The sequence below is a fragment of the Dermacentor silvarum genome, chromosome 1 (assembly GCF_013339745.2).
Source record: "Dermacentor silvarum isolate Dsil-2018 chromosome 1, BIME_Dsil_1.4, whole genome shotgun sequence".
NCBI classification, from domain to species: Eukaryota; Metazoa; Arthropoda; class Arachnida; order Ixodida; family Ixodidae; genus Dermacentor; species Dermacentor silvarum.
In genome coordinates this window covers 43218145-43245957 of record NC_051154.1, presented here as the reverse complement: position 1 = coordinate 43245957, position 27813 = coordinate 43218145, and the positions used below count along the sequence as shown (strand labels likewise).

At 49.0% G+C, this 27813-nt stretch overlaps 1 protein-coding gene across 3 annotated transcripts in view; it reads left to right on the top strand.

Moving 5' to 3' along the window:
• Positions 1–27813, top strand: part of LOC119461783 (triple functional domain protein) — a 215628-nt gene that overhangs the window by 67870 nt on the left and 119945 nt on the right. For all 3 annotated transcript variants that reach the window (XM_049667188.1, XM_049667182.1, XM_049667194.1), the window contains exons 32-35: positions 1005–1187; positions 1301–1414; positions 1941–2086; positions 4164–4263. In XM_049667188.1, coding sequence (XP_049523145.1) covers positions 1005–1187; positions 1301–1414; positions 1941–2086; positions 4164–4263 — 543 coding nt within the window. The remainder of the gene's footprint in view (positions 1–1004; positions 1188–1300; positions 1415–1940; positions 2087–4163; positions 4264–27813) is intronic.

Sequence of the window (27813 nt, the reverse complement as noted above, 5' to 3'; positions counted from 1 at the left end):
AGCTGTTTACCTCTAGCCCCTGTATGCATCCCTTGCATGCGTTCCCAGGGGGGTTACCTTGGGCGGCTTACGTCCGTTTCATAGCGTGTGGACAGGAATGGAGACAGGTAGGGGAGAGGGGGAAAGTGTGTGGCGATGGTGCTGCAGCAATGGAGACGGCTAGGGGGAGAGGGGCAAAGAGTGTGGTGATGGCACCTGTGCACGTGGTCTGCGCTTCTGTGGTTATAACGTCACGCGCGTCAGAGGTGCCGGCTCGGTTTCAGCAGCAATTGCGGCAGATACATAGGAGGTATGGTGACCGTGGCGGTGCTTGTGTCAGTGTAGTGGGTTGCCGTATGAAAAAAAAAAATGTATGATTTCATGATGTATGCAGCCCATGTATGCAGCCCATGTATGCAGCCCATGTATTCAGCCAATGTATGCAGCCTAAACAGCTTCGCTGGTAATCCGTCCCCATATGAATGTTGCGACCCAACAATTTTTTTTATTGACTATTTCAACTAACATTGAGACCAATGGTGTATAGATGTACATTCGACACTGTGTCAAAAGTGCTTATTGCTGCGCCAAATTAGCCTTTATTGCCTGTGCCGAGATCTGTGCCAAAAGGTCAAATGGCTGTTCCACCACTGTGTTATTCATAGTCTATTTATGGATCTCACACCTAAGTGAAGTGTTGAGCTGAATACATGGTAAGCAGTCGACCATAATGGGTTATCTTCAGTGACCTGTAGGAATTGGCAGCAAAGGTTTAACGAAGTAGCGAGGATGACATAATGGAACGCTTGGGTGGGTGGGGGTACATCTGCTGCATACAATAGCTTGGCAGGCTATGTGTTTGGGACCAGGGTTAAAAGTCTTAATCAGTCCTTCAAAGAAGCCGAAAACAAAACAAAGTGTTGTATAGTACTGATAAGTGCCATCCAGAAGTTTGTGGGCTTTGAATTGAATTGAAAAAATAAAGTATGTTTGGCAACCGTTGTATGGTGGTGTTCTTTTTGCAGGTTTCCCTTGACCAGTTAGGTGAAGTTGTGTTACAAGATTCCTTCCAAGTTTTTGACTCCAGAGCAATTATCCGCAAGGGCCGGGAGCGCCACATCTTCCTTTTCGAATTATATTTGCTCTTCAGCAAGGAGATGAAAGATTCCAATGGCAAAGTAAAATATGTCTACAAGCAGAAACTCATGGTGAGTGCCTTTTTTTACCCTGGTTGTCTTCTGACTTTGTGCTTGTGTACAGAATGCCTTACTTCCAAGCATTCTTCAAGAACTGAACCTGCTGCATGCATGTTTATTTCCAGACATCCGAAGTTGGCATAACTGAGCACATAGAAGGGGATGAGTGCAAATTTGCCGTGTGGACAGCCGTATGGACAGAGCATGGGCCCACGTCTGAGAACAAGATAATATTGAAGGTAAGCAAAATTTCTATGATATTGAAATGATAAATAAATAAAGTAAACAAAGCATTTATTTTTTTTTTTTCAATTAGCAGGAACTTGTGGGTTTTCTTCTCTGCCTTCTATTTCGATGCTTGGTAATTGTGTCCTTGTATCTGACGTGCTAGGCCACATGAAAGGACGAAAAAAAGTGCAGTTAGTTAAACCACAGTGTCTGTTAATGCATTCTGCAAACACTGGGGCTATAGCATTCGTTTGAGGCCTTGTGGTATCTACTAATTGAACTGCGATGCATAACTGGACAATAACTCAGCTATGGAAATATTAGGCAAGCGTGGTTTGTTCTTGTTAGCACTGTTTCAACTCCCAAGAATATCAAATGATTGCTGGTATAGTTGCTTAATTTAGATATGCACATTCAATGCACATAATTGACTTTTCTTCCACATGTTCTAATATTTTTATGGTGTTGTTAGATGTCAATATGCTTAAAACAAGTAGCACAGCATGTTTTTTTCGCATTTGAATTCCTTGGACACAGGCATCTTCACTTGAAGTAAAGCAGACCTGGGTGAAGAAACTGCGGCAGGTGATCCAGGAAACATGCTTCAACTCAACCTTGTCAACGCTGAACCTGAACAAGAGTACCAAGCTTACTTCCAAGCTTTTCAGCAACCGGTCAAGCAGGTAATGTATCGGGGCTGATGTGAAAGTTTTGTGCTAAAAATAAGTTTTCTGCTCTGAGCCTAATCCAAAATGTCTTGATAGGTTAAAGTCTGTGTGATATTATTCAAGCCAGTGTTATTTGATTCTTGATGGTGTATGTTGTCAGCTTCACCGATTCGGCCTATACAGCTTGGATGGTTATGGTTGCTGAGTTTAGGAGAATGCGGGAAGAGGAAGTATTTTGATTTACTTAGATATTTAATGCCGTTTGTTGTTTGCTGTTGTTATTTAATGCTCTTTGTTACCCATCGAAACTCCATCCTGTCAAAAACTTCCTCAGGGAAGGTACTTTTTAGGCACTGCAATTGAAGAAAAAAATGTTTTTAGCCTAATAGCGGGATTTCCTGACCTTATCAGTATTGTTATACTTGTTATAATACCCTGGAATGGGGGGGGGGGGAGTATTCAACTTATATCAGCGGCGCTTAGCGCTTTATCAAGAAGTTGTGGCTGTCTGTACTGGACGTTTCAAGCACAACTGTCTATAATTTTGAAAAATAGCAGATTCGAGACACATTGATAGTTATTGCTGACTAAGATTCACAGCAGGAGTGCACATAAGGAAACTTCATGATGGATTATGTATTAGTTTAATTAGGGTTTTCAAATGAACATTTTAATTGTCAATGTTAGGCTGCCAATGACCATTGGCTGTTTGTAGATAATGATGAGCGCATAGCAATTAAGCTTTTCAAAATGATAAAAAGCCCTTTTTTTTTTGCACTCAAAATAGGGCAGATCTCTCTGTGCCTATGTATTTTGAATAAGGTCTTTTTATCGCTTTAGCTGATTTGTTACCACCATTAGCTACAAATGACCGATTGGGATTAGTGGCCTAGGTAAAGGTAAAGCATCGATTGTGATAGCAAATTAGTGGACAGCTATACAAAGTAACGATAGTAGTTGTATCGGCCGTATAAACTTGTAAGCATAGGCACACTAAATTAACAAGCATGGTGTCACGCGCACACAAGCAAACATGAACGCATCTCACTCGATGACCGCTGCAACTCGCTGTCATAACGCTGGAGTGAGTCAACGCAGCGGCAGCGGCGAGTGAATTGAGTTGAGCTTCGTGCCGGCGCTCGCATCAATGCGATCTTAGCCACAAATACAAAGAGGGCAGACTCTGCCCTCGCTGCAGATGGTTTTCAAGATACAGCCGCCCAGAGCCTTCTGGCCCGGCGGGAGCGCGCGGGCCCCTCCACCCCCCTACCCTCCCTCCGTAGCATTGTTCACAATTGGAAGACTTCGTGCTTTCTTCCCGCTTCCCGCCCTTGCGTGCGCGAGCCACGATTGGCGGCTCACCGTCGCATGTGTTCACTCGCACATACAACGTGCGGCGCACGGTGGCAATTTTAACGCCCCTGCATGGCGACGGCAGAAATCCGCTTGGAGTGTCCATATAATTGCTATCGCAGTAATAAAACAATAATAAGCAAATATTAGGTAATTTGGCCATTACATCACTCGTTAAGGTAGCTTCCTTTTGTCCTCCTCTGCTGTGAATCTTGACCACCAAAACTTATAACTGTGTCTTGAATTCCCTTTTCTTAATAATAAACCATTTGCAGAATTCTGTGAGCTGCCCTGCAAGGTTGTTTTCCAACCAGAAATTCTTGTCCATGGACTGCATTTCACCTTCTAAGTGCAGCCCTACCAGGGAGGAAGCACAAGCATGAAGGCTTTCCGAGAATTATCTAGAAAATTTCAGGTCCTTCTAGTGCACACACAAATGTTCTCCTGAGCAACAGGAAAGACAAGGCTGTTGAATGCAAACGACAGTAATTTGTTCTGCTAGTCTATGGATGAGAGTTTTGGAGTAGAAAACAGCCTCTCTTGTGCATGGACAGTATATTTTTGTAAGTGGGTTTTTAGAGACGGGCGTCGTTGCAGACACACCCAATATGTTCTACTTTGCCTTATGCTTTCATGGCTGTCCCTTCTAACTTCTTGTAAAGCTCTCTGTATGGCAGTGCAGTTGTGTAGTGTGGTCTATGTTTGGCTTAACTTGTAGTGTTATCTTTTACCTTTTTAGGGACTTTGAGGACTCCTCCCAGGATGAAGGCCTGACTGACATGCAGGAGCGCGTGTCAGTAGCCTCTTTTGGGTCCAGTAACACTACCGACAGTGAAAAGGTGAGTGATGCATGATGTTACCCCGGATTCTCCCTGGATTTGAATCAGTTTCTAGTTAACCTACAAGTTCTGGCATATTGTGACATAATTCTGCCCACACATTGCTGCATGAGGGCAGATCACAGCACCCAAATTTCTGCACTTTCTTTTTACGGAAGACTGGCTCAAATTTTATCTCAATATGTTCTAGAAGCACTACAGAGTGCAAGAGGTCTGTGATCTTAATTTAAGGTTTATCTACAAAATAGTGATATAATCTCGACCGGGTGAGGTGGGTCGTCACCGCAGGAATCAGGAGACGACGATGAAGGCGGGCATCGTGATGATGAAAAATAGAAAAGATTGTATTCACTTCATTGGTACATGGTTTTGACTCTATCCGAGTCTCGAGCGGTTCTAATTAACACGGGGGCCAGGAGGGCCTTAAATCCCCTCGTGGTGGCCGGCGTTTCCTTCGGGGAAGTCCTCTCTCCGGTGGTCAAGTTGACGACCTCCTCGCCCTCGGGTCCTCCTCCTTGGTAGCTCGCCGTTTTCGTCTGCTCCGTAGAGGTGAGACGCTCTCTCGGGGCTGAAGGGGATTACCTCGTCACGGGAAAAGCGCTGGGGCTTGCTTCCCACATTGGAGAGATACAGATTCCAGGCATAACCTGCAGATGACTCCTTCGGGGAAATTGTGCAAGTGTCAGACCTCTGTCGGGCGGTCAAGTTGGCGACCTCCTCTCCCTCGGGTCTTCCTTCTTGGTAGCTCGCTGTTTTCGTCTGCTCCGTAGAGGTCAGACGCTCTCTCGGGGATGAAAGAGGATTATCTCGTCACGGGAAAGGCGCTCGAGCTTGATTCCCACATTTTACAGGTGCAGTTCCAAGCCGATCATAACAGCCCGTCCACCGCCACAGGAGGTCTCGTAGGGGTTGCAACATCCAAGCACCTCGAAGAGACCATAGATCCCGTGCCTCTGCTTTGTTTCGCCGTTCGTTCCAAGGCAGGCCAGGCGACACCCTCTGGAAATAGACCACGCCAAGCCCAAGGCACAACAAACAGAGAGCACCCAACTAACCATGAGAACTGCCAGGTTCACACATTCTTCACACAAAACCTTATCATGATTAAACCTGCAGCCCTCATTCGAGCTTCCCGAAAATAACAAAAGGAAAAAACCAGACTTAAGTGCATATTTCAATTAGCCTAATACCTAACGTTTTTGTTTCTCCTGCCCGGGAAAGCCACATTTATCGAGAGACTGAGAGTGCATTGAAAATGATCAGACGGATAAATGCTGCGCAGTGAGTTAGTTACTCGTTGGGTCAATAGTATCTGCCAGTACCAGCGCTTCTAAAGCAAAATGTACTGCGCTCTGATGACCGCTTGAACTCCTAATTAAGCTGATTTATAAAGTGGCATTTAAAGCCAGAAAACAAAAAGCCATACTCTATCTGCAATGGCAGCCGATAAACGCACCTACCCTGTAAGCATTGAATTACCCAAAATGGTTTGTTTCTACAAACCTCCATATCAATGCCTATCTACAAAACAGCGCGTTCACGAGCCACCACTGTCGCAAAACCTGCTTCGCAGTTTTATTCGCGTAACTGGCGCGCATAACAATCATCACAATGAATCACCGAGATTAACGCGGAACCTTTGAAATTAAAAGAAATAAGGTCTTAATAACTAACAAATGAAAAAAAAAATGCAACGTGCTCTATTTACAAATTTACAAACGGGAACCTTATGGAGGCGCCCAATTCGACAATTACTACCTCCTAATGCGCACTCGACTAGGTCGCAGCCTGAAAGTCATTGGGCCTCGCCATGGGCAATAAAGGGTGCCAGACATACACTGCCCCCTCCCGTCACTTGTCAATTCGTGTGGCCGCGGCTTTCTTTCGCGTCTCAGAGAGGGAGGCCGTAAACGCGAGGAGAATCGCCATTCTTCCTTTGTCCTCGCTCTCGCATCGCATTCCCCCTCATTGACTGTTTGACTGGCCCTGTGCGTGCGCGCATACCTCAGCCAGGTTGCCCCTTTCAGCCGCAGTCCTACTCGCGGAGACGCGCCCTTTTTTGATGTAATCCGCCTTAGACGTCTCCGTTTTCTTAACCACCATAACGAGCCCTTTGACGTTCTGCATGATGGCCTGTTCCCTTTGCTTACGGGCTGCGGTGTGGCGTCTTTCTCGAATTTGCGCTGCTCTAAATACTTCGCTCGTTTGCGCCGTCTGAAAAATTTTTGCATTGCCAGGCGGCCACTGAATGTGTCTCTGCTATCCCCGAGTGTCATGTTCCTGCTCTGCTTGGCCACCATGTTAGTCTCCTCTCCTTTGCGCGGTTCAGGACTGTCGCTCAAATGCGGAAGTACAAGGGAGTTTTTCAGCGCCTCCTTGACCTTTTTAGGGCTGCTGAAACAAGCCTTGTCTCCGCAAGGAACGGCCTCCGGAAGAGCCACTGTTTCCACTTTCGTGGCGCAATCGTTCTCTTCTACCGCGATTTTCTGAGCCGTGTTACGCGGGAGAGCTTGGACCGTAGGGTCGCCAAAACTCAGACCCTTCTTCTTTAACAGCATCTCCGAGCGATTTGAAAATAAGTAGGGGCATTGCTTGGACAGATTTTGTGATACTGCGGCTTCAATCAGCAATATTCCGAATGGCCCCTCGATCTTTACGCTAGCTATGGGCAAACAAACACTATTTTCCTCAACTACCTGCCGGATCCATGCACATTCCCCGGTGAAATCCTCAGGTTTCACATACGCGGGGTGGACAATGTCCATTGTCGCAGCTGAGTCCCTAAGTACCCTACATGGCGTTCCGTTCACTCTGAGGTCGCGAATGTAGGGTTCTAAGAGCGCCAAGTTGTCGCCGTCATTCATGAAAGAAAAAACAATTCTAGGCTTTCTACAGCCGATCGCAAGGTGTCCAGGCTCCTGGCAACGGAAACAGACAACCGGTTTTCTAGCCTCAAACGCCTTTTTTGTTTTTCTTTCGTCTTTCATTGTGGTTTCATTCTGGCCTAAATTATCGGTCGTGCCGACCGGCACGTCTTTGGTCTCACTTCCAGCTTTCTCTTTGTGAAAAGGTCGCCTGTTTTCCTCTTTGCTGAATTTCGTCGATGGCCTGACGCGCATTTTCTCGGATTCGCGACGTGCGGCAAATTCATCTGCTAGTACTGCAGCACGTTCTAAGTCCTTTTCGCCCGACCTATCTTGAATCCACAGGCGCATCTCTTCGCTCAAGGACCCATAGAACTGCTCCATGCAGATTAGCTCAACAACCTTGTCGTGACAACCGAACGCGTCTTCCCCTTTAAGCCACTCGATTAAATTTACTTTCAGTTTATAACTGAAATCTTGAAAAGACTCGGCCGGTGTCCTAACTGCCTCCCGAAAACGGTGGCGGAAAGCCTCCGCTGAGAGCCGATATTTCCTTAGCAACGCAGCTTTTACTTTCTGATAATCCTCTGACTCGTCCTTCGTTAGCCTTGCAATTATTTCGGTTGCTTCGCCAGGAAGAACGGTCAGAATCTGTTGCGGCCAACTCTCTAGTGCTAACCCGTTTCTCTCGCAGGTTCGTTCAAAAATAACTAGAAACAATCCCAATCCCATGTCATCGTTAACCTTGTACGACGGCATGAGATCCCTTATTTTCATTCTTGCTTCACCTGAATGGCTTTCATATATTGAGAGGTTATTTGCTGATTGCCTGGCCAGGTCCCGCTGCACGTCTAGTTCTTTTAGCTTTAGTTCGTGAGCTCTCTGTTCCTCTCGTTCCTTTATTTCTGCAGCTCTCTGTTCCCTCTCTTCTGCAGCGTTTTGCTCAGCTTTCTCAGCTTGTTTCTCTATCTCTTCCCATGCTTCTGAAATTTCGTCCTCAAGAGCCCCGCACTTCTCAATCGCCTCAACAAGCTGCGGCTTTCTCTGACTTTTCCCGACCTCAATTCCCAGCTCTTCACAAAGTAGTAACAACTCTGGCTTTTTCCGTTTGCCCAAATCCATGGTCAATCCCGAACGAGGACTTTCTTACTCTGCTGTGACGTGAGGAAGCTTTCAACAGGAGCCTGCACGTACAGAAACTAATTCGCCGTTTTAGAAAACACACAAGCTAAAACCTGGCAAATTCTCAAAGAAAGTCAAGCGCTCACCATTCTGCTGAAGCCAGGACGAAGGGTGGAGTATCCCATTGCTGCCAACCAGCTGATATAATCTCGACCGGGTGAGGTGGGTCGTCACCGCAGGAATCAGGAGACGACGATGAAGGCGGGCATCGTGATGATGAAAAATAGAAAAGATTGTATTCACTTCATTGGTACATGGTTTTGACTCTATACGAGTCTCGAGCGGTTCTAATTAACACGGGGGCCAGGACGGCCTTAAATCCCCTCGTGGTGGCCGGCGTTTTCTTCGGGGAAGTCCTCTCTCCGGTGGTCAAGTTGACGACCTCCTCGCCCTCGGGTCCTCCTTCTTGGTAGCTCGCCGTTTTCGTCTGCTCCGTGGAGGTGAGACGCTCTCTCGGGGCTGAAGGGGATTACCTCGTCACGGGAAAAGCGCTGGGGCTTGCTTCCCACATTGGAGAGATACAGATTCCAGGCATAACCTGCAGATGACTCCTTCGGGGAACTTGTGGAAGTGTCAGACCTCTGTCGGGCGGTCAAGTTGGCGACCTCCTCTTCCTCGGGTCTTCCTTCTTGGTAGCTCGCTGTTTTCGTCTGCTCCGTAGAGGTCAGACGCTCTCTCGGGGATGAAAGAGGATTATCTCGTCACGGGAAAGGCGCTCGAGCTTGATTCCCACATTTTACAGGTGCAGTTCCAAGCCGATCATAACAATAGGTACAGCCATGCAAAGTATGTGTGCAATAAAAGATGTGAAATTGCTCACAAACATCATTACTAATTATAGTTTTAATTAGAAATATATATGATATTAGTCTTACTGCACCAGGCAGTTCTTCAGCTTTTAAATGCAGTGAGAATTTGGGTCTGGCTGTTCCATAAAAAAATTCTGCAGGAAACAGTAAAGGGACACTTACAAGGAATGTTAAGTTAGACTCGTAAATTGCCCCTTAAGGAGACCAAAAATGTCAGTCTTGTCACGTGTGGAGACTTAGTAAGAAAAAAATGCACAAGAGCAATATGTGTGTGGCGATTCTGCGTTGAAGTTCTTGCTAGAGCATTTCGTGCCGTCATGGACAGGGTTGGGACTCCTGCGCCAATTGCGCATTTTTGATACAGACACAAATTCCTGCGCCAAACTGCCCCAAGCACAGAAAATTGATCGAAATTGCACTACGCTGCGCCTGCATGGCTTTGCCAGTGGCCGCCAACAGCTAGCGGATTCGTTCTCTAACAAAGAGTACAGTGTAGACCGCTTATAACATAAGTCGCTGGAGTCGTGAATATCCGCACTATAAGCGGTATCACACTATAACCAAAGCAACAATTTTCAAGGCCCGCACATATGCAAAACATGTGCACTGAGCCGCCACGCGTATGCGACAGTCGAGGAATGCGGCTAGAACGTTTGCATTAAATTTACAGTCGAATCTCGTTAATTCGAACCAAATCACGCGGTGCGCCTCCGACCGGCATTGCTCCGGCACCACCATAGAGCAAAAGCTTAAGAGAGACCCCTGAATGACGCGCGCAAAAAAAAAAAAAAAAAAAATGCGCCAGAAATTTCACCCTCTCTCAAATGGCAAGGTCGCCGATTCTCCGTTGCGCCGGAACATGCGTGTACGTGCCGACGTCTCAGCCACGCTACCGTAGCCACGCGTAGAAAATGGCAGTGAACCCTTCTTTCTCCTTTATGCTTCCTCTACTTTCTAGTCACGTGTTGACCTTGCAAGCTGCGGCTACGGCGCAGAGGGAAGCAGTTGCACTGTCCCAGGCCGGCCAACGAAACTGCCCACACTGGCAAACGCCCGCTTCCCGATAACGGCAGAAAACGAAACTTCGGGGAGCTGGCGCAGGGCCGGCTGGAGCGGCGGCGCCTGTACGGCGGCGGGCGCGCACGGTGACAGTCAAAAGTGAGGGAGCTACGAGGGAGGGCGAGGGGAGCCACCGAAGTTGCGGAGTTGCCGAGACGAAATCCGCTTCCCTGCCGCCCTCCTCCCTCACATTCCACGGTCTCCACGTGCGCCCTTCGTCGTGCTGTGCCGGCGCTGCCCGCTCCCTGAAGTTTCATTTACTGCCGTTATCGTGAAGCGAGCGTTGGATGGCGTTGGCAGTTTCGCGGCCCTTGCTCGCTCGCTATGCGCGCCGTGATATTTCACAACTCGCACTCAAGATTCTGGTTTCAGCCTCACTGGCTGTTCATTCGCACCACGTGCCCTTCTCCTCCACTTCGTCTCTCTTTCTTCCTCGAGCACTCCTCGTAGTGCCCATTGGAGACGGCGTTGGAGGGGAGCGTTCGCAGTCTCCGCTGACTTCCGCACACCCTGGCAGCCGCACTGTAACCGGTGTTTAGTTTCCCGCAACTGCACTATAAGCGATACGTGTATACATGGAGTGCTGTGGGAAAATTAACGGGAGTCTGAAAAGACCGATCCGGTCCTGCACTATAAGCGGTTACGTTATAAGTGGTCTAAACTGTACAACCATTCACATTACTCACACCTGCGAGACAGCACCTTCCGCAGAGTTTCTCCTAATTTTCATGTTCATAACACTGGACTTTTCAGCGCTTCCAGCAAGTGGCGGCGTGCTTGCAGCCACTGCCAACTGTTGTTGCTGCTGTTGGAATGGCTAAGGCGGCTATGTTTAGAGTGTACCAGAATACGGTTGAGTGGGCCGAGCGGCGCAGCGCTCCCTAGCTGAGGTGTAAAACAAAGAGTAGGCTGAGAGCGCTTTCAAGATAAGGCCCGCGCGGCTGCGCGATACATAGTAGCCGCTGGAGTAGAACGACCGCTCCCCCCGTTGCCTTGCGTGCATTGGAAGACGGCGCTCTTCGTCTCCGCTTTCCTCCCTTGCGCGCGCGAGAGATTGAGCCGCCATCGTCGGCTCACCATCGTCGGCTCACCATCGTCGGCTCACCATCGTCGGCTCACCATCGTCGGCTCACCATCGTCGGCTCACCATCGTCGGCTCACCATCGTCGGCTCACCATCGTCGGCTCACCATCGTCGGCTCACCATCGTCGGCTCACCATCGTCGGCTCACCATCGTCGGCTCACCATCGTCGGCTCACCATCGTTGGCTCACCATCGTTGGCTCACCATCGTCGGCTCACCATCGTCGGCTCACCATCGTCGGCTCACCATCGTCGGCTCACCATCGTCGGCTCATCCTCACGCTTTCACTCACACATACAGTATACGGCTCGCGGTGATGATGTTATCGCCCCTGGACTTTGTAGGGAACATAACGGCAACGGTGACGCCAGAAATGTGCCTGGAGTGTCGATATAATTGCTATTGCAACAAAAATGGTTGTCGCAGTTTCACCTGAAAGGCGAAGCATCAATTGCGATAGCAAATTTGAAGAGAGCTATACGGAGTAATGATAGCAGCTTTATCAGCTGTATAAACTTGGACATGCAGCAGCACCGGCAACACGCAGAACTGTTGTCGACGCCGTCGGCGTTTTGCCCGCGTTCGCTCAAAATGCGTGCGGCGTTGGTGACTGTTGCCGGAGCCTCTGATATAAATAGGCACTTGGTGCCGCAGCTAAACGTCGCCTCCCTTCCCTCCCCCCCCCCCCCTTCCCCACGGCCTTTCGCGCGTCGGAAGAAGGCACGTTTGCTCTACATATATGGTGATTGTAGAGGAGGAAAGAGACGCCTACTTCTGCAGCCCTTAAGGGAGCACAGCGCAGAACGCGCGATTGTTCTCCGCCGTGCGTTCACTCCCCGTGAAAGCGCGCGTCCCTCGCGCCCTTTCACTCGCACATACAGCGTTCGGCGCGCGGCGACGATTTCATCTCTATTGACGTCATACGGAACCTCACGGCGACGACGACGGCGACGCGGACGGCAGAAATCTGCTTTTGAGTGTCCATATAATTGCTATCGCAATAATATATTGGAATAGTTTTACATTATACCAGTCCAGGGTTGATTGCGGCTCTCTTGGTCTGCGGTGACATATGGTGACACAGAAATTGTTACAGCGTCGATACGACTGCATAATTAGAGAACATTTTCCGCTATCGTCATGAGCGTAGGCGCGTAAATATATAGTTTGATCATTGTGCAACCGATGTTTCCGGCTTTACAAGAAAGCATGCGCCGATCCGCCGCTCCACCCACTCTTCCATATTCTAGTACGCTATAACTACAAAGTGCGCTTCTACTACGAGCTTCAGATTGGTTTATTCTGTGTTTAGTCGTGGTTGCAAAGTGCACTGCCATATTCGATTATTCCACCAAAATTCAGATTGGCGTGCTCCAAATTGCTCCAAAATGAAATTTAGTCTGCTCCGAGCTGCTCCAAGCTGCTCCCCCCCCCGCCTTTCGTCACATGTCCGAGGTCACCACTGGTCCGGCCCCGCGAGCAGCTTGTGTTATCTCCTTGCTGTCTGCGGTGTTCGCAGTCCACGCTACAGCCTGATATGACGTCGTGCCCGCAGTATCTAAAAGCCCAAGGAGCGGGGCTGGTGCTACAACGCAACGTGGTGCCCGACGGAATGACGAAGTAAATTTGGTGGCCCGCTGGCATTGAAGTGCTAGGCCAACCCGCCGCGGTAGCTCAGTCAGCTAAGGCGTTGCGCTGCTGAGCTCGAGATCCACCGCAGGCAGCAAGGAGATAACGCAAGCTGCTCGCGCGGCCGGACCAGCGGTGACCTGGGAGACGTGACGAAAGGCGAGGGGGAGGGGGGGGGTGGCGACATCCACGACACAGACGCTCTTTTTGCGGCCAGTTTCGGTTTCAAGGAGCCTGCCAAGGGGAACTAATTGTTCGTGTAGCTCCCACGTAAGCTCCGCTATTCAGAATTTGATGGTTGGGATAGTGTCGAAGACGGGCTCCAAAGTTCTCATTTGCTGTGGCCACCTATTTTTGATAATTAGAAAGTTAATTAGCGTAACTTCGCTAATTACACACATAAGTGCGGAAATTGCTCTGTATCTAGAGGCCGCCAATCCGTACACTCGAATGGTAAACATGACGTGACCAAGATTTATATTTTTCTAATTTTAAAAATTTGGTGATCATACACTGTGGCTGGTGATGTACGTCACATATTTGCGCAGCCAAGAGCTCCCCGCTTTCTGTAGTTATTACTGCAGCCGAAGACTTCAATGGGGTTCCCCGGACGTCCTTGTATGAGTTGACATCACAGAAATGTTTTACAGAACGAGCTAAAGCTTCTCCAAATCGCTCCACACCACGGGATGGCAACACATTCAAGCAGCACCGTGCCCGTTCGCACAAGCCAGAATGGAGGAGGGCTGATTGCCAGACCTTTCCTCCTCGTCCGATGAAAGTGACTTGAAATGATGCGATCGCTACACGTATCTTTTCGGAACGACGAAACATCAGCAGAGGCCGCTGCAGTATCGGAGCAGACGACGCATTTATGTCCTAACCAATTGTAGCGCTCGTTCAGGTGATGTGGCACCGGCCGCCTCAACAGAAGGGATCACGGTGTTGTGCAAGTAGAGTGTAATAGACCATATTCTAGTACACTTTAGTGCCAGGTTTTGCGTTTTCCCCATGGCTTTTCGTTATGTTGCCGCCCCAGAAACACGGCATTCCCTTGCACCCTAAAAAAGTTTATAGCCTTTGGGGACTATCTTGTCCCCAAACAATAATCACCTGTCTTGCTTGCGTTTCTATTCTTCAGAACTCTGCACTCACTGCGTTCAAGAATGTTATTTTACACTGATAACGCGCTTGTTTTGTCAGGTGTCCACTGTGCGCATATTTCTGGGAGCCTATGCATTTAGTGATTAAATTAGGTATAGGTAGGTTTATGTACATTGTGGCACTTATGGCAAGTGTTCGCTGAAAAGCAGCATAAACTGCGTTACGTATGGCCAGCCTTGTAAATTCGGGTTCGTCATTTCACTTTGTCGCTGGCGTTGGGCGACACGAAACGTCTGCAACACTTCAGTCGGGGTTGGAGTAATTCCACTTGGAGAGAAAGAGGGCGATGGGTGCGCGTGACATTGTGAGGAAAGCGCAGGATGCGGGCTCATGCCGTTTTGGCGACTGCAGGCGAAATCGCTCTTTGGGGCTACTTCCGCAGCCACACCGAAAAAGACACTTATGGCTGCGGCAGAGGATCGACGTCAAGTGGACTTTACAGGCGGCACCAGTAGCTAAAGAGCGCTTTCATCTATTCGAGCCGATGCTCCTTGCGGCGCGTTCCTTGTTGATGTGTATGTGCTTGCTGCTCTACTCGTGAAGGCGGCTTAGGCTGCGGTGTCATTCAGTGGCCCGTCGGCAGAGTGGAAGCGCGCGCATCCCGGCGCGCGATGCGGCAGCCGGGGTGTGGGCTTTTGTCTCGCTCGCACTTGTGTGGCCACTGCAGAAGATCGAGACAACGTGAAACGGAAGCACATCCATTTCTGCTGCAGGCCTCACTGGTAGCTGCCTCTCCGCAGTCACGTTCCCGGTGATCTGAGCGGTCGGCTGCCGGCACTATGCAGTTGCGTGTTTGGAGCTTCCGTGTATTCAGATACCAATCAGCACTTATCGCCTCGGCGGACTCCGGGCTGCTCTAGACATGCTGTGTCTTGTTCTCGAGTGGCAAAATGATTTCCAGAATGACTGAACACCAGGACAGAACACACACGACACATCGATCACTTTTAAAAATTTATTTATTTATATTTTTTGTTTATGTGTATCAGGGGTGTCTCGTGTGGCTTCTTTCCTGGTGCACATTTTTCTTTTCTAGCTGCCGCGTTAGCCCAGCGACTATGGCGTAGCTGAGCTCGAAGTCGTGGGTTCGATCCTTTTTCGACGTGGTCGAAATGCGCAAATGCTCGTGTACTTAGATTTAGGGGCACATTTACAGACCTCCAGGTAGCCCGAATTAATCCGGTGCCCCCATTACAGCGTGCCTCATAACCAGATCCGGGTTTTGGCACCGGAAACCCCAGAATTTAATTTAGTTAAGGTTATTTTCTGCTGTGTGCAACCAATCAGTTCAGGCACAATCCATTTTCATGAGAGAAGTGGCGCGCACATGTGCAAGCTCCCCAAAATATTTCGTAGGAAGGCATCGGTCTTCGAAAAACACATCGACCACTGCGATTCGCGCAGCGACTCTGTGGTTATGGCGTTCTACTCCTGGGAACGAAGTCGCAGGTTCGATTCCCGACAGCGGCGGCCGCATTCCGATGGGGCTAAAGTGCAAGAAAGCGCGCGTACCGAGAATCCGAGATTCGGGTGAACGTTAAAAGCGACACTAAACAAGCACTAAATCAGTTCAGACTGATAAAGTGTTCTTTCAGAACTCTTTATTTTCTTTAATTTCACTGTGATAGGTTGATTAGAAAAGAAAACGAAGGGCAACGCTCCATTTTTTTCGAATTCTGCGCTGAAACTCCAGTGCCGATGCGTCAGTGATATCACGGATAATTTCAAACATTTTTTTTTTTCGTATTTGGGTCGTTGTGGCTAAGTTCCTAAAACTTGCCAATTTCAGTATTTGTGGTTCCTTTAGAATGCAATGCAGTCCATCTTTACCGATAAAAAAATCAACTAGGTCCGAGTAGACCATGACGTCACAAATAGGTGGTGCGGGTACTTTAAGGCGGCGTCGGTACCCGTCTTGTTTTTAACCTTTTCTGGCTTGCCGAGCTCCTCTCACTCTTAGAGGGGCTCCTTTAATGTCACTTTAAAGAACCTTAGGTGATCGTAATTCTTGAGAGTACGGCGTCTGTCATGTGTTTACTTGGGCCGTTAAAATGTTTTAATGTAAACAGGGCTTTCCGACCACGCTTATCTACGATCACCATATAGAGATCAGCCAGAGTCAGTGCTTGTTTATCCGTTGCTTAAGCTTGGTGTCATGCAGTACTTGGTAAGCCTTGGCATTTGATTCAAAACACGCAGTAACTTTTGTCGGTATGTGCGCCATCGGGCTACTGTGGAAAGATCACGCGTTGTCAATCGCCTCACTACCGCCAATCACCTAGTGCCGCCAATTGCCCTTGGCGCCTCGTCTTGTGAGTATTTCTTCGCCGGGAGGGGGTCACCGTTAATTGACTGCAGCCGTGCACCGCCTCGCTGCCATATTGGATCAAATAAGTGTACAGTTGATGTTACCTGGCCCTGGATGAGGGATGAAACCTCATAAAGAATACAAACTGGACTGCGATTTTGTAGCGATGCCTTCTGCTGAATTCTATGCCAATCATACACCGTTGACGGCCGGCTAATCGCATTGATACTGTGGACGGACCGTCGCTCTGACCTTTGATGAAGCGCGAAAAGGAATAGCATCCAAAAAGGCATCGCTACGGAATCTTGGCCCTGCACTTGTAAAACCTTGTAGTTTGGTGATGTAAGCGTGGCTTTGCGATAATTCTGACCTCTCGCAACTGCGACCCTATGGGCGCCCCGCCATGTCGGTCAGTTTAGCCTGGTACGTGTAGCGCCTCTCTAGGAGAGGCGGTATCGAGGCACGCTATACACGCCGTATTCGCAGCATTTGTCGCTGCCTAGAAGGCATTCGAAACATTCTGAAAACATGACAAAGCGTTTTGTTCAGTGCTTGAATTAAAATATCAGCAGTGATCATATCATTTATGTTCCGATCTCTTTTAAGCGGGTTCCGCCTAAACACTTTTTGTGGTGGCTCAGCGACTGCCGCTGAGCGCAAAGTCGTGGGTTTGAGTTCCGGTCGTGGCGTTCCGCAAGAACGTCCATGTAGCGAGACGTCGTTGCAATCCTACAAATCCTTATTGGATCCAGAACAATTCACTGTGGCGTGTTTCATCACGCCAAGTGCACCCATTGCGAAGTACAACCCCAATCAGTTACCGTAATCGAATAAGCTCATACCCCCAGTTCACAGGCGCCGCCACCCTGTATGCGTGGCTGGTAGCTAGGCCAAGGCCGATCGAAATCGAAATAGGTCTCGAAGCTTCGGGCGAAAAGCGGTTCAGAACAAAGTATCACCGACATCAGCATGTAGGAGCAGCGATTGAAGCGCGGTACTAGAATTCTAGTACACTCTAGCGCGACTATGTGAGGAGGGAACAAACACTGGAAAAGAAAAAAAAGTGCGTTTTTTAAATAAAACGAGACAGTTTGATGCATTGAACCACAATAAAATTCCTAATCAATTTTATATACGCGTGGCGGGAAAAGAAAAGACAACTCTACTTTACTTTATCATTATCAATAAATACCTTTTTTCAGCGCCCACCATAAGAGGGGGCGTTTACGCCACTATGACTTTGCAATGCAATGCAGGTCATAAGGTTTGCACAAAAGCGCGCTCGTAAAGTTCACGTAATACAATACGCCCCCCTCACACGTTGTGCTGTTTTGCTTATGACGTTTGTCTGAATTTGGTAGCGCGGGATGTTTTATCGTCTCTTAACCTGTTTAGTCAAAAGTAGAGAGTCACGACCGCCAGGTAATTGTTTACTTTAGCTATTTTCTTGGGGCTGCGCTGTCCGACGGGTTGGGCTAGGGTGGCTAGAATGAGGAGGTGTGAATACTGGTGGCGCAAACGTGACCCCCCAGCGCGCTGATGTCGCGGGGTGGCGCTGTTGTCCGAGGCGCGCAGCCGAAATGAGCTCATCGCCAGCCTCGGGTATCGCACGCTTTTTGCGAGCGTCAAGGAATACGTCTTTCTCATGAAAGCAACGTTTTATCAGCCCACATCATTACTCCTGTGAGATTTTACGGGCCCAGTTCGCATGGTGTCGATAGATTCAAACGCGTTTTTTTTCCCCTCAGGATCAGGATCATAGGGGCGGGGAGGGGCTTTGGAATAATTTTGACCACTTCGGGTTCTTTAACGCGCACTGACATCTTACAGCACATGGGTGCCTTGCATTTCGACTCCCTCAAAATGCGACCGTTGTCCTCGAGGTCAGTAGTAATCACCCTATGTATGCCGTACGTACGACCTGTAAACTGCAGTCATTGCCTGATTACTTCTCGACGTACAAACCACTTTTTGCCTGCGCTTGCAGACCTGTAGCATGTCCTTTCGACGCTCAAATAAGCAATTTCCTATGATTGCAGACAGCAACAGATCTGGTCATAAAAACGTTTATGAGGAAAACAACTATGGGAAAATTTGATCGACAACACGCAAGATTTCAGTGTTTTTAGTTTATTCTCAATGCCCTGCTGATTGACACCTTTAAGCAAAAAATGAATCCTTGTGACGCAATAAAAGCGTACAACTGATGCTGTCAGGGCAGCAGAATTTTTGGCACATCACCAATTGATTGATCGACTGCATAAACTCTGCCACAGCTTTGGTATGCAAACGTGATAGACTGAATGCACGAGTGAGTTTGTTTTCAAGGGCATGAACCAGCTTGTGGAATGATTTTGATGGATATAAAAGACCCCCAAGGCCCCTTCTGTTTCTTTAGATTCCACAACGGTTTCCTTGTGAAGCTGCCCAGCCAAGTAGATGCTACAGCTGCCAAGTCCTTCTCCAATGAAGAACACTACCATTTTGGTTAACACAACAGCCGCGGCATTTCGTTCATTGCAAACTCTGCAGTCTGGTAACGAGCAATGTTGTTTTGTTTAAACTTCTGCAGTGACCACAGTTCCGAAGGTCGCTTAAGCTCGGGCAGTTTGCAAAAATCTGTAAGTTGGCTTTCCTGCAAGGGCTTATTCCGACCGAACACTCTCGTTCGCAGACTGCGTTTCTAGCTCTAAGTGCATTCACCCCTGCACATTCCAGCGAAGGCGCACGAGCACAAAAAAGGCATTTCAAAAACTTTCTGCGTAATGCCCCTCGTCATTGTAAGCTCCGTGGTGTACAGAGAGAAAGGGGGAAACGAAGTAAAGGAAAGGCAGGGACGAGCGTTGAATGCAGAATGATCATTTCTTTCCATTCAACGCGTGTCCCTGCCTTTCCTTTATTTCTTTCCATCCGACGCTCGTCCCTGACTCCGGGCGGCCCGAGCGGCTGCCGGCGCCGCAAGCCTCCGCAAGGCTCCAGGAGGAGGGTCAGGGGGGGGGGGGGGGGGGGGTCGCTCTATGTCGCGCGCGCCCGCCGCCCGCCCGGGCTGCTGTAACTTGAAAGCCACTTGAAAGCCATCTGCGGTGGGCAGAGTCCACCCTGCGCTGTGGTTTCGTGGATTAGTTCGCGTTGATGGGAGCGGCAGCCCGAAGGTCAATTCGCTCGCTGCTGCTGCCGCGCTTACTCCAGCGTTCTGACAGCGAGTTTCCGCGGTCATCGAGTGAGATGCGTTCATGTTTGCTTGTGCGCGTGTGACGCCATGCTTGTTAATTTAGTTCGTATTCCTATGCTTACAAGTTCATACGGCCGATAAAACTACTATCCTTCGTATAGCTGTCCACTAATTTGCTATGCATTCGATGCTTCGCCTTTCGGGCGAAACTGCGACTTTTTAAAGGTTGCCTGTGGCACATAGCACAGGTATAGTTCATGAGCTATAGTCTAATCGAAGAGGCGGACATTAGTTGCGCAAAAAATTGAAATGCATAATAGACTAATTAACAAACATGCACTAATTAAAATTTTAACTAATTACCTTGTGGCCCATATTGCAATTTACAAATTGTAGCCGTGGAGTTCGCAAGGCGGATCCACTTGGAACGAATTCTCGAGATGACACCAGTTTCGAGATATTAATTCCCGAACTTTGCGGAGAAATGCATTGACATTCCAGTTACTTTTGTGTTTCTATGCATAAAACGGTTACTATGCAAATGCACCGGTTACTAACGAGTGCGGATGAAAGAGACGAGCGCCGTCTGTGCGTCGGAATTCCGCACGGCCCGCCCGTTTGAGCCGCACAGGACGCCACTTGGTGTGGGCGGCTTCCGTTGCCAGAGGCGTGACAGGGCTGACGCGTTGACAGACGCGTTGGCAGCGGAGCCGCGGTTTAATCGGGGAGCCCGTTTCGGGGAGCCCTCCGAGGCCGCGCCCTGGCTTTTAACGAGCCTCGACGCAGGCAGTGGTGCCGCGAAACAGAGAGGTCGGAGAGCGCGCGCGCTATATACTTTTTGGTGTGAACGCGGTTGCCAAGTTGCAGCGTTTGGATGGCTGGCGAACGCTTTCGATTAGGGATTACGAGAAAAGCGCTCGAGATTCGGCCATTTCGCCCCTACTCTTTGAAGAAGCGAAAACTCGTTGTATTCCTGCGAACGGGGACGGTACGTGGCGCTTTGTAGCATCGACGACATTCTACCAGGTGTTTTTCCTGCTGACAGGAGTACTTGTACTATAACTGACTTCTGATCATTTAGTACTGCTCTGTTTTTTTTTTTTTTTTTTTTTTTTTTTTTTTTGTACGTGGAAATACTTGCAGCCACAGTAAGGCGACTTGAGGCGGTCGGTTCTTGAGATGCATTTCTTTATGCTTACGCTTCTTGCCACACTAAAAATCACTTTCTGAATACTGTATGATATCTGTCAGAAACCCTCCCCGGTGACTCGGTGGTGTTCTGCTGCTGAGCACAAGGTCGCTGGTTCGATTCCCGGTCGCGGCGGCCGTATTTCGATAATGGAAGAAAAAAAAAAATAAGAAACGCTTGTGTTTCAGAACGCTAAGTAGTATATAAATTCATTCGGAGCTCTTCACTATGGCGTCCCTCATAACTCGCTATGCATTGTAAACATCACAATTTTAATTTTTAACTATGATAAACATTATTTTTTTTTCGAATTAGCGAGAATGTGCGGGCACGAAGTTGCGGAGTGACTGTATACCAATTAAAGTGTAATGACGGGTAAAACACGAAAAACTGTTTGTGGTGCTCATGTGCATTGACAAGCATATTCCAGCTGGAAACAACTTGGCCATTTATTGGACGGTCAAAATCCAATCATTGTTTTATCGCTCACATCCAGTTTACCCCGCCGCTATTTCTTCTTGTGATACGTGTGAGGCGTGCCTTTGGAGGGGCATACTTCGTTGCGACGGTCGATTTAATGAAACAGCGAACTGTTTTTCAATGTGAATGCGTGAGGTGAGTCGGTATTTGCTTAGAAGAATGGAGTTATCAGCATCCGCTGCCGATGCAAGGTGAAAAAAAAAAAGTAGACAGTTTTAGCCTATAACGGTATATGTTTTCCCGTTTGCGAAATACCGGTACACCGGGTAGCAGCGTTGGTAGCCGCAACTCGTGACGCTTTATAACCAGAACGTGTTATGGATGTCCTAGCCGAAAGAAAAAAAAAAAGTCGCTATATGTTTAATAATTGTTACTGCCGATGCTTTCACGCCTTGACCGCGATGTTGTAACGATGCCTTTTCCCGATGCCAATGCTTTTCGGCTCTTTTCGCGTTCGTGAGTGGTCAAGCGACGCTCTGCTCCGGGCGCCGCGGAACGCCGAAGGCTTCTACTCACGAACGTGAAAAGCGCCGAAAAGCATTGACATCGGGAAGAGGCATCGCTACACAATAGACAGTTTTAGTTTAGCGTGGTTACCGGAATAGCGGGCGTACCGGAATAGCGGGATCGAAATGCGCATGCGCAGAACGCTAAACGAGCCATACCGTTTACCGTGCGCACGCTATTTCTCAGAGTTAACGTTACCGTGTTAGCGTGGTGTACGTAGTGTACGTAAAACATGGCGGCGGTCCCGGTCGCCCGCTTCGAACTGAATTTGGCGTTGCTGTTGAATAATTCACTTCGTTGGTAGGAAATGATTGCGTAAATGGCTTTCGCTTACCTTCAGGCAGGATCGACAATATGTTTTATGGATAATTTAGCGGAGTTTTCGAGATCGCTTCTCGTTTAGAACGCGCCTAAGCCTAACGAAAGAAATTTTTTCCGAGATGTGAGCGCCACCTGTCGATAAAGTCGAGAGATAGGCGCGACGACGGCATATGGCCTCTGAGATGGGAGGATTTCGGAGGCTATGGTAGACAGCTTGTACTGCTTGTCTGTTTCGTTGCAGATCGACGGACATGGGAAGTAAAAATACAACGCGCTCCTGGCTTCCATTGCACTGCTTATCGCACTTTCCGGACGCACACACACATATCTTAGGTGCCCTAGGTATGCGAAATTCAAAGCCTAATGGAATAGCGTCCCGCACGTAAACTACGCTATCACGCTATACTAAAACTCTCTTTCTGCAAAGTTCGTTTGCGGAACGGTAACGCTATTTCCCGTAACCCCGCTATTACGCTAACGCTAAACTAAAACTGTCTAATACCGGCCGGGAAGCTAAGTACGTGGCCGTCGCAATTTTAATTCGTGTGCTCTAGTTGAACTCGCCATTACAAGATCGCGCCGCCAGCTCTCCGCATGTCCAGTATTTTGTTCACGGCAATAGCTCACGGACAGGTTAGAATGAGTTATACCTGTCCGCCAACGCATTGCAGTTCGCGGTATACCGGGTTACCGGAGACATAGATGCCAACGGTCGCGTTTGTGGCGCCATCTTGTGGAGCAAAGTAAAGCGACACATGTTTTCGGATGAAAGTCGGACGTCCGGGCAAATTTTATAGAAAAGTACGGCATCAATATGTACTGAAAAAAGATATCAAAGAGTACTGGCGTGCCCGGTGTTGCAGTATGCGCAAGGGCATTTACGTAATACTGGCTTACCGGACGCTGCTAGCGACATATATATTAGCCCTGTATACTGCAAAAATACGGGCTGATCCCTAAGCTAGCGCAGTCTAAACAAACCACATGGTACACTAATGGTCCCCAGAAGACCTTGCATTTTTGCGATGTCAACCGCTGACGAGTCGGTTTTTCTTTTCTTTTTTTCTTCTTTCTTTTTTTTTTTTTTTTTTTTTTTGTGAGCGTACTAGGGGAGAGCCGCCCTCCGCCGCATAGCACTGCTAGAGAACATGACTCGCGCCGAAGCGGGTACCTCTCACTTCACAGCGATTTCGCTGATATCTTCTCGGTAAAATTGCACGCACGCACGCACGCACGCACACACGCGCACGCACGCGCGTTTTCTTTGGCCGCGTTATGCGGCGAAGCGCCGCGGCTCTCGTTCCACCGTACGCTCATAAATAAGCATACCGCGCACTCGCATTTGCGTGGCTGCTCGCTAAGTGAACGGAGTGGCCTGCTTTACGCTCTCAGCTACACCTGTATAACAACATACTATTACCTATGTCATGCTTTATTATACATATACGGGTGTGTGTGAAAGATGAAGCGAAGCCTCCATTTCACTCATAATTATCTTTAGATAAATATTGATGTAGTTTTCTGTAAAATTTGCCTAAATGTCCGAGTTTCATCCGAAAACATGTGAAACTCATAAGCCGAGCAAGATCTATACGTAGCGAAAATGTGCTAATTCATAGCCGCCGGAAGCGAGAAGAAAGCGCTTCCTTTTCTGCGCTACATGTTGGCGTTTCTTTGCGCCCGTGGTTCACAGGTGAGGAATGGTTTCGAGAGAGGGAACTGGACAGCGCACTGTGCGGTCTCATATTACTCTCTTTGCCAATAACTTTCGAAACTGTCGTGTATAGGCAACTATCTAAAGACTGCTCCGCATAGAGAAAAAAAACTGTCAGGTGGAAGAGCAGCGAAGCTGTACTATGGTGGGAATTATGTATTTCCAATTATGACTATGAAGATGTGATGGTGTAATTGGTTATTTGAACTAATAAAGAATGAGAAATATATATGATCCGGTGGTTTTAATTCATTTAGTGACCACAGGGACCATGGCCTTATGGCCGCTACGGTACACCTCCATAGGGTGTACGGCAAAGGTTGCCACGTTCTTCATAAACACGTCACCAACGCCGCGCGCGTTCGGTGCGAACGCGGGCAAAACGCCGCCGCCGTCGACAACAGTTCTGCGCGTTGCTGGCGCTGCCTGCTACATGTCCAAGTTTATACAGCTCCTCAGAATTTTGAGAATGACAGCCCATAAACAACTGTCATGAAACGAAACACCGGCAGCGCATGCCTTTTATGTTAAATCTTCTCAGACTGAAATATTAAAAGGGCGAAACAAAACGCCAGGTCGCAAGATACGCATTTGGTGCCGCAGCTAAACGTCGCCTCCCCTCCCTTCCCTCCCGTACCCCACGGCCTTTCGCGCGACGGAAGTCGCGTTTGCCCTCCGCCATGCGTTCCCTCCCCGTGAAAGCGCGCGTCCCTCGCGCGCTTTCACTCGCACGTACAGCATACGGCCAATAAAGAGTTTTTTTATTGCGATAGCAATTATATGGACACTTCCACCGGATTACTGCCGTCGTCGTCACCGTCGCCGTGAGGTTCCGTATAGATAAAATCTTCGCCGCGCGCCGTATGCCCGAGAGGAAGCGTGCGGAGACGCACGCTGTCACGGAGAGCGAACGCACTCAATCTTCCACGCGCAAGCAAGGAAGCGGGAAGCGAGCGCCGGAGGGGGGGGGGGGGCGCATTTCTACTCTGCCAACAACCGCGCTCGTCGCTCGCTCGCACCGTCTCTTATCTCCACACGGCTCTGACCTTTATGCGTTGTGCATTCGCCGCTCAGTTTCCGTTGAAGCGATAGACCGCACGTACCTTCGCCCCGTTGCGGCGTATGTGCGCTTGCTGCCAGCGTTCTGACAGTCGTTGTCTGCAGTCATTCAGTGCGATCTATTCATGTTTGTTTGTGCGCGCTCACACCACAGTTAGTAATAGTCGGGCCACATTTTCCAACGCACGCTACACATGCAATGCTGCCCGGATCGGCAGTGCAGCGCTACAGGTGTGTCCCTTCGCACGCGCTGCCCACGGGCAGCGCTTCTCATCAACACCACCGTTTCACACGCGCCTTCTCGTGGTCATCGAGTCTCTCTTCATGTCGGTCTACTTACGCCGCAGCACACCTGCTTACTTAATCAGCTCATGTTTACTACAATTCATATTGCTACCAAAGCCGCTCACCTTACTTCGTATGACATTGCTGTGTTGCTATCGCATTCATTGCTTCGCCCTTAGGGCGAAACTGTGACATTTTTTTTTTCTACACGCGGACACGACTATCGGAGACTGAGCCCTTAACAGCTTCGCTCTAAAAACGGTGTAGCATCAAAGAGTTGCCTATCTGGGCCGCAGAACTCTGAAACTGTAGTCCGATTTTCGCTTCGAACGGTATACTGACGGATGGGGAATGCTTGAATTAAAAAAAAAAATGCTCGGAGCCCAAACGCGTCATTTATGAGCCGTGTACTGCAGCCGGGCACCTCTCTCGCGCTTAATTACCTCTGGACACGCTGAGCCATCTAGCGAAGCGCCCGCGAAGTCCGGGCGTGGCCTCCCGAGATGCGTGGTGCGCGCACTGAGAATTAATCCCTACATCCCAGCGGGCGTTCGTGAGGCAGCGCGCTGAAGCGTCAAGTTGCTGGGCTTGAGGAACCAGTGTGACGCGGGTTTGATTCTGTACAGCACCGGATACATTTTAAAGGATATATATATATATATATATATATATATTCATCGAAGAGCGCAGTGAACGAAGTTAGGCCCACATTGTTAGACTGCGCTATCTTCGGGATCGGGCCATATTTTTTGTTTATAAAATAGCCGGGAAAAAAAAAAACTAGTCTGACAATGCCAAGAATGCTGTTCGCATTAGAAGAAAAAATAACCACAAATGAAGCGCGCACGTGAATATTCGGGAGAGCTCGTCGCTCGCCGCCCGATGTGTTGCTCTGGCTCGTTAAACACGCGCGATTTATGTGCAGCAGCACGTGAAACGAGGCTTCGCAGACCGAGCCGCTGATTGAAAGCTACCAGCAGTAGCTGCATTGGAGCAGCTCCTTCTGCCGTGGACGAGTGCGAATGAATGCGACCAGATGGCAGTCGGCTGCCTGCTCTGTTGTGTGCTTCATGCCTGTCGATCACTTTCGCCCTTGGTTGAGTTAATCTTTGTGTTTCCAAACAGAGTGTTTATTTGGGTTGGACTGCTCAAACAAAGTGCTGGTTGCGTTCGAGTTTGACTAAGGATAGCGTACGGTCATAGGAGGTGGGGTTGAGGAATGAGTGGTTCTTATCGTCCTGCATTGTGCGCTATTTGCTGCGAAGTGGTGCACTTACCCGAGATCAGTTGCACTCCTCTTGCTGATGTTGAATCAAACTTGCGACAGTGGAGCGGGATAGTTTGGTGAGGTCTATGTATACATATACGTTGTCGATGGAGGGCCACACAACCGCGTTTCTCAATCACTTTGGGAATTTGTCGATGAAAAAAAGAAGAAAACGGAAGCGGCGGCGAGGGGGGGGGGGGGGGGGGGCGTTGCTCTTTCGGTGAGGAACAGTCCGGACGAAGTTTCATGCGCCCACGCGATATGCAGAGCTCTCCGCAGGTATCGAGAAGGCCTAATAATTAGTGTTCATGCCAGCATATATACATATATTCAGCATTAGCATCTAGCGTGTTGGATATACGCGCTAGGGAGGCGGCTACTTAAATATGTAGCCTGTTAGTCCTCTAAAAGAATCTGAGCCGTAAACTTTGCTTGAGAGTAGAAAGCTCTAGTCTATGGAGTAGCTATAGCTTGTACATAAACGTATTTTAGTTTACGAATGTGCTGGAACACCGGAGACGTCATCTACAACGTTGCGAGACGGTGACAGGCAGCAGCAGCGCTGGTGGCGCTGCTGTGGCACTTAGTACAATTTTAACGATTGTGTTGCATGCTGTTCTCGTTGAGGAAAAAGAGAGGCTGCCGACGCTTTAAACCATTAGATAAGTGTCACATGGCCCATCATTGCGAGTACTTTTCTCTTTTTGGTTTTCGGTCTCCGCGTCACAAGATGGTGCCACTAGTGTTGTCAGCCAATCAGAAACGAGAAGCGGCTGCGTGTCTCAGGGAAGAAGCAGGGATGTTGCCAAGTGGGCTCCGCTAATCGTTAAATGAACCTTTAACCGGCGTCGTGTTCAAGCTGGGTAACGGCCCATGTTCTCGTACCTTGGTTGGCTGACGCAGCCCGTAGCATTTGCCGCACTGCGTTGAGTTGCTGAGACGGGCATTGTAGTTAGCTGTTCCCATTAATTGTAAGCTGTTGGTGCCTATAGTATATGGGGCCGCTAACAGTAACCATAAGCGGTAACCTTAACTTTTCGGCCAGGCACTGGATTTTATTTTTTTCTAACTGCGCCCACTCAGGTTTGTGCCACTGTTCCTGCCATATCGAAGGGGAAGCGGGTTGATTTATCGCGCATTGCCGTCTCCTAGGGGCGGGTGGACCGACGCGGGAGTCCGTCTCGGCCGGACAGCCCGGAAGAGGCAATTTGACGCCAGGCTGGCGGCCGCGTTCCCTGGCTCATTAATCCGCAGTTGAGCTCGAGCACTCAAGTAAACGATTGGCCCGCTGGACGCACTGCGCCTGTATATACGCGCGCCGTGTACCGGCGGCGGCCAAAGGGTTATTGCGTTCTTTCGGTGCACCCGCCGAGCGCGCGCTCGTTGGCGAAGATGACGGCCTCCGTCCAGCTCCTGCGAGGAGCTCATATTGCCGGCGACCCTTCGGCCGCGCGATCG